Genomic DNA, 15,456 nt, shown 5'->3' with positions numbered 1-15,456 from the left:
CCACAATTAATTTAGGAGCACATTAAATAATGCATTACTGATTTTTGCAATCAGAGTAATCCACTTTATCTCCTGCAACACCATCGGAGTCATCTTCATCATCATCTTCTTCATCATCTTCATCTCCCTCCTCTTCTTCTAGTTCATCCTCCTCATCTTCCAAGGCTTCTCCTAAAAAATCATCATCATTATTATTAATTATTATAAATAAAAAATTTTTTATAACAACTTAAACGTTTAAAATGTTTTGTTTTTAACCTGTGAAATATAAAACCGCTCTAGGAATAATTTTTTCTTTAAAATAATGACCGATTTCAAAGTCTGCAGTTAGCAAACTTTGAGTTTCTTCGTCAATTTCCGCATCCGGATCCTTTGAAAAAGTTGGCGGAGAGAAAAAATTAAAAAACGAATCTCTACGAACGGTTTTTGTGACTACTCGTACTTCTCCTCTTCCTTTGTGCTTTTGTTTCTTTTTTAAAGTTTTTAAAGTAACATTTTTCCCTTTGGCCCAATCTATTGGACACCCCTGTAAAAAAAAAAAAAAAAAATTTAATTATTCGTCATAAGGGATGATTTTAGAAATCCATCCATCTTTCCACTCTCGACAGTGATAAAAAATAATTAATTATTTTAATAAATAAATATGTCACGCTGGTCCTGCTCTTTTCAATGATATTCAATGAAAAGAAGTCACCCGGCGTTTTAATATAGCATCGATAAAAAAATAAAATCCTTTAAATATATATAAAAAATAATTTTAAAGAGAGCCTCTTGATGCATTTATCAAATTGAATGACAAATAATGTGACATTACCTTGCATTTAACTATTTCTGGACCCTCGAAACTAAATGGATCAGCTTCGTCTAAAGCACAATTCATTTCGTATTCTTTTGTCAAAACAGAGTTTTGAAAGTATTCATTTGGAGAAAAGTAAAATTTAAGAATGAATCCCATTGGTTTTTCATTCAAAACTACTTTAACATCTTCCAAATGTTTTAAAATAGGAATATCATAATCTTCGACCATTTCTTGTAGTAAAGATACATTTCTGAATATTGTCAACCAAAATTCTGGTATTCCTTTTACATCATCGTTCACAGCATTTCTAAATTTGAATCGTAACAATTATGTATTATTATTATTATTATTATTTTTTTATGTAAAAAATGACAAAAATTTTTATAAAGTAGAAAGAATTATGTATTAATAACTCACTCATTTTCAGTTTCTTCTTTAATTTTGGCTTTTTTCTCAAGTTCGTTAGATAAATCATCTTCCTCTTTATCAGATTCCCAATCGCATTCTTCTTCTACAGGCTCATAACTTCCGCTAACTATTTGAGCTCTTTTTTCATATTGTGGTAACCACAATTTATGATATTTGCATTCTAGAGCATGGATTTCTTCATAAAATTTAGACTCAATTTTAGTCGATTCCAATTGAATTTTTTTCAAGGCCTTTATTCTTTTTTTAACAGAAGGAGGAAGAGCCTGTAAAATAAATCAATGTTACACAATATAATGCAAACTCGGTTGTTTTTTTTTTTTTTTTTCTTATTGTCAAATATAAATAATAATAATAAGAATTTCAATGCATGTTTTGATATAATATTCAAAATGGAACTCATCGAGAAATATCGAAACATTATATTTTTAATATTTATTTTAAAAAATAATTAATTAGACAAAAATACTCACTGCCAGACTTTGGGCTTGTAAAGCTGCTAATACATCAGACCTATTTAAAAGTAATTTGTTAACGTGCTCGGTTGGAATATCTGAATCATCTTCAACCAAATAATCTTCGTTTTCTTCTCCGACTTCTTTCCTATCAAGATCTCCACCAGACATGTTGCCTCAATAAAATTAATACTTTAAAAAAAAATAAAATTTCATATATCCTTCTTTTATTCACAAAAACCTCCGCGAATACCAAAACAACACACGCACATGCTTTTATTTAATTTTTATAAAAAAACACGAAAAAAAAGAATGTTGAAAGGTTTTTTAAAAAATTACAACTAATAATAATAATAATTTTAATAGACTATTATTCGTTAAAGGAAAGCGTAATTTATTACCATTATTGCGGCCGGCTTTAATTAAAACAATCGAAAAAAAAAAAAAAAAATCTCATATAATAATAATTTTCGTAAAAAAAAAAAAAAAAAAAAAATATTTTTTAAAAATGAAATTACGTGCAATTATTAATGTTATTCACAAAAAAAAAATTATTAAAATGTAATTGTTATTCAATTTTTTTGGCATTAGCACATGGCGAACAGCAACATTTGCACGAATAGTTTCCGCGCATGTATAATATCGAAAATAATTATTTAATGTTAAATATATTATAATAAAATTAATTTAAACGAACCGGTTTGAAAATTTAATAATTAATAAATTAATATTAATATGTAATTATTAAAAAAAAAAAAATTAATCGATAAATATAACAAAGACAAACCTTGTGAAAAGCCCAAATCGTAGAAAAGATGGAGGGCAAGAAATTGTCAGTGGTGCCAAACGTCGTCACGACCGAATGAAAATTTAGGCTCGCAATTGCACACCAACACAATTGAAAAGGAGGGAAACGCGGTATTCAATTGTAAATTTTCCTTTGTTCATTGTTTTTTTTTTTTGACATATTTAAAAAATTTTTTAATTTAAATAATCAAATTATTAATAATAATAATTTATTATTTATTAATTTTAAATGTAAAATTTAATCATCATCATTTCAAATATCTACAAATCAGAAAAAAAAAAAAAAAAAAACATGGCTAAATATTTTCAGACTCGTATCTTCTGCCATATTTAAAAAAAAAATTTTCTTTTTTTTTTTTTCCTTTGAATTTATTTATTTATTTATTAAAAACATCATTCTTTCAAATAAGTTTCTTTGAAATGTTTATTGGCAAAAGTTTTTATTTCTTTTTCCTTCATTACTCCCCCCCTCTCTCTCTCTCTCTCTCTCTCTCTCTCTCTCTTTCTCTCTGTCTGTCTGATGGTTAAATTAATTAATGACCTATTTAAAAAAAAATGTTAGGAGACTATTTAAAAAAAAAAAAAATTTTTTTCCTTCTTCTTCTTTTCATCTCAATTTGCAATTTTTCTCTGTTACAACAACATAATTACAGAATTTAATATTATTATTATTATTATTTTGAACTTCTTCAATGAAGATGAATGAATAAAAACGTTGGAAAATTTCAAAAATCGTTTGTATGTATATGAGAAAAACATTTGGCACATGAACAATTAAAGGTTAATTATTATAAATTTACGATTGAATCATTTCCCTTAATAATAATAATAATAATAATAATAATAATAATAATAATTTTTTTAACATTCTTATATAAAAATTATCAGGTTCGATTCCGGTTCAAAAGATTTTTTCCTTTTTCGTGTCACTAAATCCGACACTTCGTTATTTAAATATTTTTTTTTTTTATCGATAATATCGATCGATTTAAAATCGATAAATCGATTCGACGGGGGAAAAAAAAAAAAACTTAAATTTTCAAGGATTTCAATAATCTGTTCCAAAAAATATCAATTTCTTTCGTATTTTTAGGTTTTACAGGCCATTCCAAATAAGTTTTCGTCATCATTAAATAACGAAGAGTTTTCGGTCTTTTCACGACGGGTATATTTTCCAATAGGACGAGTATTAATTGATCTCTTCCGGTTTCCAAAAGTCTATGTTGTGCTAAAAGCATCTCATATTGACACCATTGACTTTTAAGAAATGATTTCGATAAAACCAAAACAATATTACAGCTGCTATCTATGCTCGCAATTATATTTTCTAATATGCTCAAACCGACCTGAAAATAATAATAATAATAACAATTAAATCAAAATTTCCTTTTTTTTTTTGGGGGGGGAGGAATGATATAAATAAACTTGCTTGAAAATCTCTTTCGTGTAAGCAGACTTTAACATCTCTATTTGATTCCAAACGTGGTATTAAATTATTAATGACCCAAGTACGATCTTTATCGCTGTACGATACGAATACGTTATATTCGTAATTACGTATGTTGTCGCTCTCGTTATTACCACGACTTAAAAACGATAATGCCACTGCATTTTTAACTGCTTTTCCTATCAAATGTATATCCGAAATTTTCCAAAAAACAATTGCCAAAGTGATAACTAAAAAAAAAAAAAAAGTTTTCGTTAATTGTTTGGCAACCATTCGAAAACATAAAAAAAGTTTGGAAAATTTTTTGGGGGGTGATTATTTCGTTTTATCAAAAGTTAATGTCGTAAAAAAAGGTGGCAATTAAATAGAGAAGAAATTTTCCTCATTCCAAAACTTTAAGGGATGATAATGATGATTAAACTTACCTAAACCGACGATAAAAAAAATTGTAAATAAATTTAAATTTCCATTTTTTTTCCCATTTTCTAAAATATTTTGAAACGTTTCGTTGACTTTTGTAAATGGTATTAATTTATTTTTCGATCGTGAAAAACAAACGAATGAATTTTCCGACCAATCAATAATATTTAATTTTTCATCGTCGCAAAAACTTGAATTTTCCATCGCGTAAAAACTTTCCCGACACGTTTTTTTTTCCGACATCATATTAACGATATCGTAAACGTAAGGACCGCACACGTATGGATTATTACCCATTTTTATAATTTTTAATTTTTTCAATTCTTCCAACATGTCTTCCGTAATCACATCGATTTTATTCTCATCTAAAAATAATTCTTTCAAATGTTGATTATTTGAAAATAAATTTTTTTTCCACGAAGTTAAACCATTTCCGGAGAGATTCAATATTTCCAATTTCGGTAAGGATTTCAATAATGACGATTCAATTAATTTAACATTATTATAACTCAAATCTAAAACTGTTAAATTTTCAAATAACGGATTTTTCTTTATTCCGGATATTGTTTGATTCGATAAATTATTTATTCTACATCCGGTCAATATTAATTTTTTTAAATTTTTCATATTATTAAATAAATTAATCGATAATGTTTGCAAGGGTTTTATATTTTTATTAAAACTCAAATCTAATATTTGTAAATTATTTAATTTTTCAAATATGTCACGTGGAACTTTAAACAAATCCGCATTTCTCAACGATAAATGTTCCAAATTTTCCCCTATGCTTTTTATAACGTTTTTCGTATTTAAAAAAATACCGTTTGATAAATTTAAAAATTTCAATTCCGTGAAATTTGTCAGGTTTAATGTCGTCGCCATTGTTTTCAAATAGGGGATTTGCAAAGTCAAACCGTTTCCGCTTAAATCGAGATGAGTTATCCGGGGTTTTAAAACGGACCAACCATCTTGTAAATTTTCCAAATTATTATTACCCAAATATAATTTTTTTAAATTTGGTAACGAATCGAACGAACCTCTTTCCAAATAATTTATTTGGCAATTCATTAAATTTAATTCTATTAAATTAAACATGGGGGGAAATTTAAATATCGGACTGAATATGTCGGTTTCTAATATTTTACCGAAATTACTACCACGCAACGAAAGATATTTTAAAGTGTATTTAACTTTTCCCAATGCTCCCGTGGGTATTTTTTTTAAATTTAAATCTTCTGCCACTAAATAATTTATGTTTAAATCGTTTAATAGAATCGTTAAATCATTTTCACTTTTTAAATTCGAATGAGATATGTCTAAATGGGATAATGAATGATTGATTCCTGTAAGTACGGAATCTGTAACGAATCGAAAAGAAAAAAAAAAATTAATTTTGTTTGTCGTTTGTTGCGTTTGTCAGAAGATAATAAAATTACTTACTTGCATTAGGTGATAATTTTATGTAACTGTTTTTTAAATTTAAAAACGTCACATTCGATTTTGACAACCATTGAAAAGAATATTCGTCGAAATATAATGGACCCGTACCTGAAAATCGTTAAGACCATAAGTTAAAAACGGTTTTATTCCAAATGCGTTGTTGTTAATGTGTCGTACCTTTAAAACTAGCAGACCGTACGTTTTTTAACGTGGCTTTAAAACCGAATTTAAGATTTGGCGTAGTGCAATCTTCGAAATAAATTTCTTGTAAATTAATAAAACTTTGTAAGAAATCATCCATTTTTGGCATTATTTCTAATTTACAACTTAAAAATGCTATGCTTTTAACACCGTTCAAACCTTAAAAAACAGAAAATAATAATAATGACTAGCTCGTGTGTGGGGGGGGGGGTTCGGAACCGGAAATTTTGAAAACATCTCACCTTCGAAAACGTATTTATCAAAATCGTTGAAAAAATTTGAATCTTTAAATATGATATTTTTAATGAACATATTTGAAAAAGCACCCCTCGGTAGGGTGATTTCTTTATCCATTGGGGAAGTAACGGTCCCCATAAAATTCCATAATAAATTAGCATTTTGTATGTTTACCTCCCCGGTAAATTTACACTCTTTATTTTTTATTTTGGTTTTAACGAGACCCCCGAAAACGGCCGTTTGATTATCGAAAACGTAATTTGATTTTATGCTACCGGAAATGGTCCATTCGTAATTATAATTTAAATCTTTGTTTAAATACGTCACTTCCGTTTTTAAATTCCACGTACCCGCGTTATTATCGAGAGTTTCCATATTTATTTTCGCAATCGTTCGATTATTAATTCTTTCGAATAATATTTCACCCTTTAAACTCCTAAATATTTTTATTAATTTCGTCGAAAATGCTTCACCCTTAACTAAATAATAATGATTATTATTATTTGATGATTGGGGTACTATTGTCAATACAACGTTTATACACAATTCCGTATTTTTCAATTGTAATTTTCCGGTTAATTTTTGATAACGATTTGGATAATCCGTTACTAATCTGTTTTTCTCATCCGTCTTTTCTCGTATTTTCTTATTAAAAAACGTATCTATTGCATCGTATTTATTTATTATAAAATCCGTTATTTTTTCCCTTTTTATCGTTTTTAAAAAAGGAAAATTTACCGAACCTGAAAAGTAAAAATAAAAAAAATGTATGGATAAATTAATTGGGGGGATCGCGTTGGGAAAAAATGATTCCCTTACCCGTACACATCAATTGTTTTGTATAATTAATATACTGACAAGAATTTTCCGAATCGTTAATTGATAATAACTTATCAGAAGGTGAAAATGAATAAAAACCTGGAAATGATAATAATAATAATAATGATTGATTTTTAAAAAGAAAAAAAACGTGAAAATTTTGCCACTTATTTCACTCACTTGTTTTTATTTGATTGTTTCCGTCATCACCGCCACTTTCGTTTACGTCGTCACCGTTACTTCCGTTTTCGTCAATGCCACCGCTTCCGTTTCCGGTTTTGTCTACGATGAAAATACTTTTCTTTATATTTTTTTCATTGTGATTTTGACCAGTGAAAAAAGTTTTTAAAAAAAAATTTTTTTTTTCCTCCTCTAACGATCCTCCGATTAACGTTAAAAAAATTATTATTTTTATTAAATATAATAATAGTAATAATAATGATGATGATGATGATGATTTTTTATATTTTTTTCCAACCGGAAGAGAATTCATTTCTTATTATTATTATTATTTTTCTTAACCTTTTTAGTTTTCATTCTTAAAATAGCTAAAAGTGAAAAAAATTTTTTATTGTAAACGTTTAAAAAAATCGTTCGATCGGAAACGTCGGTAACGTCAATTAAAATCCTTTCTCTCTCTCTCTCTTTCCTTCTTTCCTTCCTTTTCTTAAGAGCTAGCAGAAGACGAATAAAAAAAATAAAAGAAAATGTAGCGATTGCCAAACGATTCGTGTTTGTTTATTAAAATACTCAAACGTTACGTAAACATGCGATGATTCTAATTGAAAATTGAAAATTTTTTTTTTTTTGCATGTCTTATGTTTTATGTTTTAATGTTTTTATGTTTAAATAAGATAAAAAAACTTTTCTTTTTAATTATTACTTATAATTACACGTGATAAAATAATAATAATAATAATTAATCATTTAAATTTGTTTTTAAAAAAAATAAAATTTTTCAAAGGGTTATTTCTTTTACTTTCTTTTTCTCTCTCCCTCCCTCTCTCTCTCTCTCTCTCTCTCTCTCTCTCTCACTCACTCTTTCAATTAAATTTTTTTTTTTAATATGAGAGAACATAAAAAACATAATAAAAAAAAAAAAACTTTTTGTTTTTCTTCGCTACAATAAAACATTTTCAATTTTTTTTTTTAATTTTTAAAAATTTTTACGTGTGATAAAAACGCTAAACGTCTGTACAACGTATATAATTTTTACGCGCGCGATAAGATAAATAATAATAATAATAATAAGAATAATATTAAATTTTTTTTTTATTAATATTTCAAAAATGAAATCGATAAAAAGCATTCGAGAAAAATAATAAAAACAAACAAACAAAACAAAAACGAGATTTTTTGCTTTTTTTTTACGATTCGAAACAACGCGAAAAATTTTTATTTATTTCGACGACGCCGCCTCCTCCGCTACCCTCCCCCCACACACACCTCCCCCTTCTTTCCTCTTCTCTCTCCTCCCCTTCCCCACGGTGGGACTTCACGAAAAGAGCATGAAAACAAAAAACGCATAAAGAGGGTTTTTATAATTTTTTTCGAATATTATTTCACGTAAATAATTGAATCGAAACAAACAAACAAACAAACAAACAAAAAATTTTGTTATCAACCGTTTCCGTTTTTTACCTAAACGGGTAATATTACGTAATCTTTTTATTACCATAATCCTCCTCTTAAAAGTACTCCATTGTTTTTTTTTTTTTTTAATTAATAAATAGATTCTTTCACTGATCAAACAATTTTTTTTTTTTGAAAACAAACACCGGGAAAATTTTTTTGTATTCGAAAATAAAATTTTAATGAAAAAAACAAACGCGAAAACAAACGCGAAAACAAACGCGCGTTCAAAAAAAAAAAAAATAATAATAATAATAAAATTAATTTTCGTACCGTGTGTTACGCAGATTTTCTGCGAATAGTTTTTTTTTTTTTTTTGTTTAAAAAAAAAAAGATTTGATAAGACGAACACACTGATAATATATTATTATTATTATTATTATTATCATCATCATCATCATCATCATCATAATTGTGGTCATTGAATGATTGATATCTACGTAGAGTTCGTAAACGTTCGGTTTTTTTTTCTCTCTTAATTTTACTTTTTTTAATAAGAAAATTTCGAACTAGATTTTCCAGGAAGAGATAAGGGTAAGGAGGATAAGGGAGGGGTGGGAGGGGTAAAACCTTTTGTGACAGGCCACCATAAAAAATGTCAATTCGAATAAAAAAACAAGGAAAAAAAAGGTTCAAATCCGGTTTATATTTTATTTTTACAGAGAACGAGGTGTCAAAGTTCTTCTCCAGTAAGTCTAATCTTTAGTGCTTTTTTGTGTGAAAATATAAAAGGAGAGAAAAAAAAATATATATGAAAAGGAAATGTAGGCGGGAATAAGGAAAAGGTGGTGAGAAGTATGAGAATAGGATGTGGCGGATGGTAAGGGAAAAGTTGCGGTGGGTAAGGGAAAATGGCGGTGGGTAAGGGAAAAATGGCGGAGGGTAACAAAATTTAAAATTTGACAACGACGAATCAAAAATCAAAAAAAATTATTTTTAATTAATAATTCATTTACATGATCGGCGGTACTAATGGCGGTTCAACCGACTATTATTATTATTATTATTTGTTTTCAATTTTTTTTTTTTTTTAATTTTCGACATCCTATTATTTAACACTCTTCATTTAATTTTTATAATTTTTCTCTTTCAACGGAAAATTTATTCACGAGTAAAATTTATGCAAAACTTATTTTTATGTAAATTTATTTACTCCCCCCCCTCTCCATTCTCTCTCTTTTTTTGTGCAACGAATTTTATGACAATTTTTTTTCCCCCAAAAAAAAAATGGCGGAAAAAAATATGAATTTAACTCGAAATGATGGTAATTAATTGTTTTTTTTATATATCAAAAACAAAATGGCGTCTGGGAAAATAAAAATTTTTTAATTTTTTTTCCAGATTTTTTGTCATCATTTCATAACGGTTTTTTTTTTTTTTTAATTATCACCTGTTATTATTATTATTATTTAAGGAACCGACTCCTCTCGATGACGGTGGCACCTAATTTAAAATAATATTTATTTTAATACGTCATTAAACACTTGAAATTTTTCTTTCTCTCTCTCTCTCTCTCTTCTGATAACGCACTGATAAGAAATTTTTTTTTTTTTCAACAGATATTATATCGATACCAAAAAAAAAAATTTTTTTTCGATTGCCTATTGTAACTAAATAATATTTTCGTTATTATTGAATCCGTATTATCATCTCTACTATTTCAAACGATGATAATAATAATAATAATAATTATTATTATTATTATAATAATAATAATGATAATTTCTTTCTCCTGTGTAATTAAATTAATTACCCTTCGCCCTTTTCCCGGATTTTTAAACCGTTAACATAACAAAAAAAAAATATGCATCATTCATTCATTTTTTTTCGAATTATTATTATTATTATCATTACGTTTTGTTACGGAGAAAACGAGTGAGTGACAGAGACAGATAGATAAATTGAGAGGGGGGGGGGAAATGAATTTACTTTTGTGACATGAGCGCGTTCCGAAACGTCATTTTAATGAAAATATATGCATTTAAATATATATGAAACTAATTTTAAATATCATTATTATTATTATTATTATTATTATTATTATTATTATTTTATCATTTCACGTTTGAGGAGGTGAAGAGGTGAAGGGGAGGGGAGGGGGCGCGCATATTTTCGAGAGCGTTCGAATTTTCACTTCAGGTACGATTCAAATGAATGAATGAAAGACAAAAAATAAAACTTTTTCTTTATCATATACGTTTATTAATTCGTTAAAATAACAAAAGTCGTCAAAAAAAAAAAATTACAGTGATTTTTTGTTAATTAAATAATTTAATTAATTAATTAACAGTTTAAAATAATAATAATGATAATAATAACAACAACAAACAAGAACAAACGAACGAACGAAAGTAAAATTATTGAATTAAAATTTTTTTTTTTATAATTTATTCGTTTATTTAATAAAAAAAAAATTTTATTTCCGGTGAAAGAATAATAAATAATAATAATAATAATAATAATAATAATAATAATAATAATAATAATTTTAAAAAAAAAATGTCTTCTGCTTTCGCTCGTAATTATATTTAACGTTAAAAAAAAAAAAATCGTCGGGGGTTAAATTAAAAAAAAATTACTCGAATAAACGAAATTCCTCTTCCCGCCCCAAAAAAAAAACCTTTAAATTACAATTATTATTATTATTATCGTCATCATTATTATTATTATTAAAATCCTTTTCTTATTAAAATGACTTTTATTATAATTTAACGTGAAAATTTAAAAAGTTTTCTTTTTTTTTCTTTTTTTTATCTTTTAAATTTAATTTTACCACTCAAACATGAAAATGTTTCAGTGATTTATAAACGTGACAGAATCAAGATTTTCTCCTCCTCCCTACCGCTCTCCCCCTCTCCTCTTTTTTCTCCCTCTGCCTTCTACCTCCCCCCCCCCGAAAAAAGAAAAGAAAAAAAATTTTCCAACGGAAAAAAAGGTTTTTTCCGAAATTACCTTCCGAAATTTTTTTTACGTCCGTAATCGATATCCCTTTTGGATAATTTTATCGTGACTTTAGTCTGGATCGGAGATTGTCCTGGAATCCTTCTCATTTCTAAATTATTTTCCGAGGAATAATAAGTAGAAGAAGAAGATCCGTGCGCACGCAAAACCGGAAATCTTATTTGAAATTCTCTTTTAAATTTTTCCTGGAAATAAAACGAAAGGAAACAAATTTTTTTGGCGGGAAAAAAAAATCTTTCTTTCCTAACGAGTATAACGTTTGATTTAATTATAAAAAATTTTAAGAAAATTTCCAAAGCGAAAAGATAGACAGACAGGGAAACAAACAGGCAGAGAAAGAAATGAGAGGGAGTTGGGGGAGGGAGGAGAAAAGGTGGATTTTTCAAAGGATCCGTTAAGATTTCCGCGTTTAAAAAAAAAAAAAATGAAAATGATTTAAAACTTACGTTATATATTCCGTAAATGAATGGATTGTAACAGCTATTGCTCATTGCGAGCCAATCAAAACAAAACCAAACGATATTAATATATCTGTATTTATTAATTTCTGGAAAAACATCCTGTAATACGTTATAAGCCTGGAGCGGAAGCCAACACAATGCAAATAAAACAACGACGATCACAAGCATTTTAATAACCTGTTATTAAACATTTAAACAATTTTTTATAATCATCATCATTCGAAAGGATCTGGAAATATTTTTTTGTTTGTTCGTTTGTTTGTTCATGTAAAAGTCAATTTTACATTTTTTTCCAGAATATTATTTTTAAAAAAAATTAATGGTGGCGTACGTATAATGTAAAAAAAGATAATTTTTCCTTTTTTTTTTCCAAACGTATGGGTTTAAGAGATAATAAAATTGAAAAAAAAATTTTTGTTGTTGTTGAAAGGAAGACATTTTGTTGCGAAGAAGCAAAAAAAAGAAAAAAACGGGGAGAGGGGGAGGGAGGGGAAAAATAATTGAAAAAAATAAAATTTTCCAAGCATTTTTTTCCCTCCTTTTTTTTTTCCTTTTTTTGAAACGGGTTTTATTAAAAAATTTATTATCATTATTATTATTATTATTATTATTAATATGAATTTTAATTTATGATGATAATGATAATTATTATAAAACATGTTTTAAATTAATTTCCATCATGAGTAATAATAATAATAAAAATCGTTTGATTTTTATTCCGTTCTAGAGAAAAACAAAAAAAAAATTAATTTTCGATTTTATCGATTTCTACCCTCCGCTTCCACCCCGTCCCCCCTTTTTTTTTTTATTTGATAATGCACGACGGGCCGACACATTCTCCATGATTTCGACACTATTTGTTTTAATAAAAACGATATTGTTATCAGAAAAACATTCCATTTTTATGTTTTTCCAGTTAACTGGAACGACGCAACGTATACCCACGCAGTGGGAAGAAGTAGATGATGATAAAATAAAAATTTGTTCGATTGTTTTTTATTGATAAGAAAACGTAACGCGATTAAATTTTAAAAATCGTTATCATCAGTTCGATACGAAATTCCAGAATCGTTTCGTTTCGCCCTCTCCCCCCCCCCCCGATAAACGATCTTTCATTTTAACAATCGTAAGGTGAAATAAATAAAAACCCCCTAAAAACGACAACGACGACGACTTTTTATTCCCGTTTTTTCCCCTACTCCCCGATACTGGAAAAAGTTTTTCCTTTCCGTAATAATAATAATGATAATAAAAAAGGGGGAAGTGGTAAAATTTTTTTTCTTTAAAACACTCGTTAGAAAATAATTAATGACGTTAAAAAGTTTTTTTTTTTATTTTTTTTTTTTATGGGGAAAATAATGTCGTGGAAATGCGATAACTGGAACAGAAAAAAAAAATGTACAAATTTTTTTCCCGGATAAGAAAATGTATGGAAAATGTATGATTTTCACTTTAACCTTTAACGTTTTCATTCACGTGATACAAACACGCACACCCGCACGCACGCACACACACACGCTTTTATTTATTTTTAAAAAAAAATCTTCTTAAATATGTTTTAAAACTTTTCCACTTTTTTTTTCTTTTTTTTTACAAATCGCAAATTACCAAAACGAAATTTTTTTTTTTCCTTTTTTTCCTTTTTTCCTTTTTTTTTTAAAGGAAATTTTATTTTCTTTTTATTGTTTTTTTTTCCTCGTAAACATTAAAAGAAAAAAAAGAAAAAAAAAAATTTTTTTTACGTGATTTTTAAAAAAAAAAAAAAAATTTTAAATCTTAAAAAAAAATCACGTTAAAACCTTTAGTCAAAATTATTATTATTATTATTATTATTATTACCAATCTGTCGAAACGAGAAACGATAAAATAATGTAAAATAAATGAACGTCGATCATCATCGATCGCCATATTTAAATGATGTGGAAAATTTAACAAATCAAATTTGAATTCGATGGAATTCATAATTTTTTTTCTTTTTTTTTCATTAAAAATAATAATAATAATAATAATAATAATATATTATTATTATTATTATTATTATTATTATTATTATTATTATTAATAATATGATAAATTTATTTGTTTTTTGTGTGAGTAACTGAAAGTGATAAAAATTTATTATTTTGACACGAAAAAAAATAAAATAAAATATTTGGCTCAATGACTTTGCAAAATAAATAATTTTAAAATACATTTTGTTTAAAAAAAAAAAAATTTCGGTCGCTCCAGCAATTTTATCACTCCTTCCCACTCTCCTCTTTTCCTCCCCTTATCCTCTCCCCACCTTCTTCCTTCCTTCCTCGTTTTCAATGTGGAAAACACAAAAAAAAAAAAAGAAAAAAGAGGAAAACATGGCGGCGTAAAACTGAAAATTTCATCATCAACTGTTTTTGTGTGTTGATTCCTTCCTTTTTCTTCATCCTTTCTCCCCTTTTTTCTTACCCCCTCATCCCCCAACCGTCACATCCCTTTTCTAATTTCATCACCAAACCGAATTTTCCGGTTTTTTTCATTTTCTTTCTTCCTTTCTTTCTTTCGTTAAAAAAAAAAAAAAATCAAAAATTATTACAAGTAAACCTTTTTCGATATAAATAAACCTTTATCATTATTATTATTATTATTATTATTATCGTCATCGTTTTGTTAAATAGAGATATAAAATTTTAAAATTTTTTTTTTTAAAAAAAAACTCTCTAAAGATTTTATTTTTTTCCCACGAGGTACTTAAAAACGAAACCTTTTTTTTTGAAAAGTTAAAACGTTAACCATTTCTAACTCAGTCATTCATTCATTCATTCATTTCATATCTTTTTATTTATTTCCCTTTTTTTTTTCTTTTTTTTTTTTTAATTTTCTCTTGCGACGTGAAAAATTTTTTAGAAAAAAACAATAATAATAATAATTTTTTTTATTTTATATTAAAACGTTGAAAGATATTAAATTTTCCTGAGGTCGGTTAATAAATAAAGGAAAATCTTTTGTGTAAAAAAAAAAAAAAACAACGACCGCCCCCCCCCCTCGCATCCGACTTTTCCGAGTTTCTCTTCCATATTTTTCCGATATCGCGATGATGATGATGATGATGTGCGTGAGTGCGTGTGAGTTTTTAAATTTCACGGGGTTAAAGTTTATAATTAATTATTATTATTGTTGTTCGTATCGGAAAAACAATTTAAGAAAATCTCCGATTACAACACAAAAAATTTTTCTCAACGGATAAAAAAATAAAAATTTCTTATCAGTACGTTGATAAGAATTTTGTAAACGAAAACGAGAAAATTTAAAATAAATAAATAAATAATTTATTAATTAAAAATAAATTATTAATTACCTTTTTTTTATTTTTCATTA

The 15,456-nt window shown here is 26.8% G+C and overlaps 4 protein-coding genes across 4 annotated transcripts in view; all 4 read right to left on the bottom strand.

Moving 5' to 3' along the window:
- Positions 1–34: 34 nt before the first annotated feature.
- Positions 35–1,851, bottom strand: Phum_PHUM006700 (nucleosome assembly protein, putative; the record flags this gene model as incomplete). Its single annotated transcript, XM_002422652.1, has 5 exons — positions 35–171; positions 259–526; positions 815–1,106; positions 1,217–1,491; positions 1,699–1,851. 5 exons carry the CDS (start codon positions 1,849–1,851, stop codon positions 35–37), a joined length of 1,125 nt encoding a protein of 374 aa, XP_002422697.1.
- Positions 1,852–3,518: 1,667 nt separating this feature from the next.
- On the bottom strand, positions 3,519–6,607 carry Phum_PHUM006690 (uncharacterized protein; the record flags this gene model as incomplete). Its single annotated transcript, XM_002422651.1, has 6 exons — positions 3,519–3,814; positions 3,913–4,164; positions 4,360–5,712; positions 5,795–5,902; positions 5,972–6,154; positions 6,238–6,607. 6 exons carry the CDS (start codon positions 6,605–6,607, stop codon positions 3,519–3,521), a joined length of 2,562 nt encoding a protein of 853 aa, XP_002422696.1.
- A 5,024-nt stretch (positions 6,608–11,631) lies between these two features.
- Positions 11,632–12,273, bottom strand: Phum_PHUM006680 (class A rhodopsin-like G-protein coupled receptor GPRnna12, putative; the record flags this gene model as incomplete). The annotated part of the gene is made up of 2 exons (XM_002422650.1): positions 11,632–11,829; positions 12,091–12,273. The coding sequence occupies 2 exons, from the start codon at positions 12,271–12,273 to the stop codon at positions 11,632–11,634; spliced, it is 381 nt and encodes a 126-aa protein (XP_002422695.1).
- A 2,768-nt stretch (positions 12,274–15,041) lies between these two features.
- Phum_PHUM006570 (lymnokinin receptor, putative) overlaps positions 15,042–15,456 on the bottom strand; it is a gene marked incomplete at both ends in the record, with an annotated part of 1,850 nt that continues 1,435 nt past the window's right edge. Inside the window, one exon of the mRNA XM_002422649.1 lies at positions 15,042–15,080. Within this exon, the coding sequence (XP_002422694.1) occupies positions 15,042–15,080 (39 nt within the window). The remainder of the gene's footprint in view (positions 15,081–15,456) is intronic.

This window comes from Pediculus humanus, genomic scaffold (genome assembly GCF_000006295.1).
Source record: "Pediculus humanus corporis 1103172107368 genomic scaffold, whole genome shotgun sequence".
NCBI classification, from domain to species: Eukaryota; Metazoa; Arthropoda; class Insecta; order Psocodea; family Pediculidae; genus Pediculus; species Pediculus humanus.
This window is presented reverse-complemented; position numbering and strand designations above follow the sequence as displayed.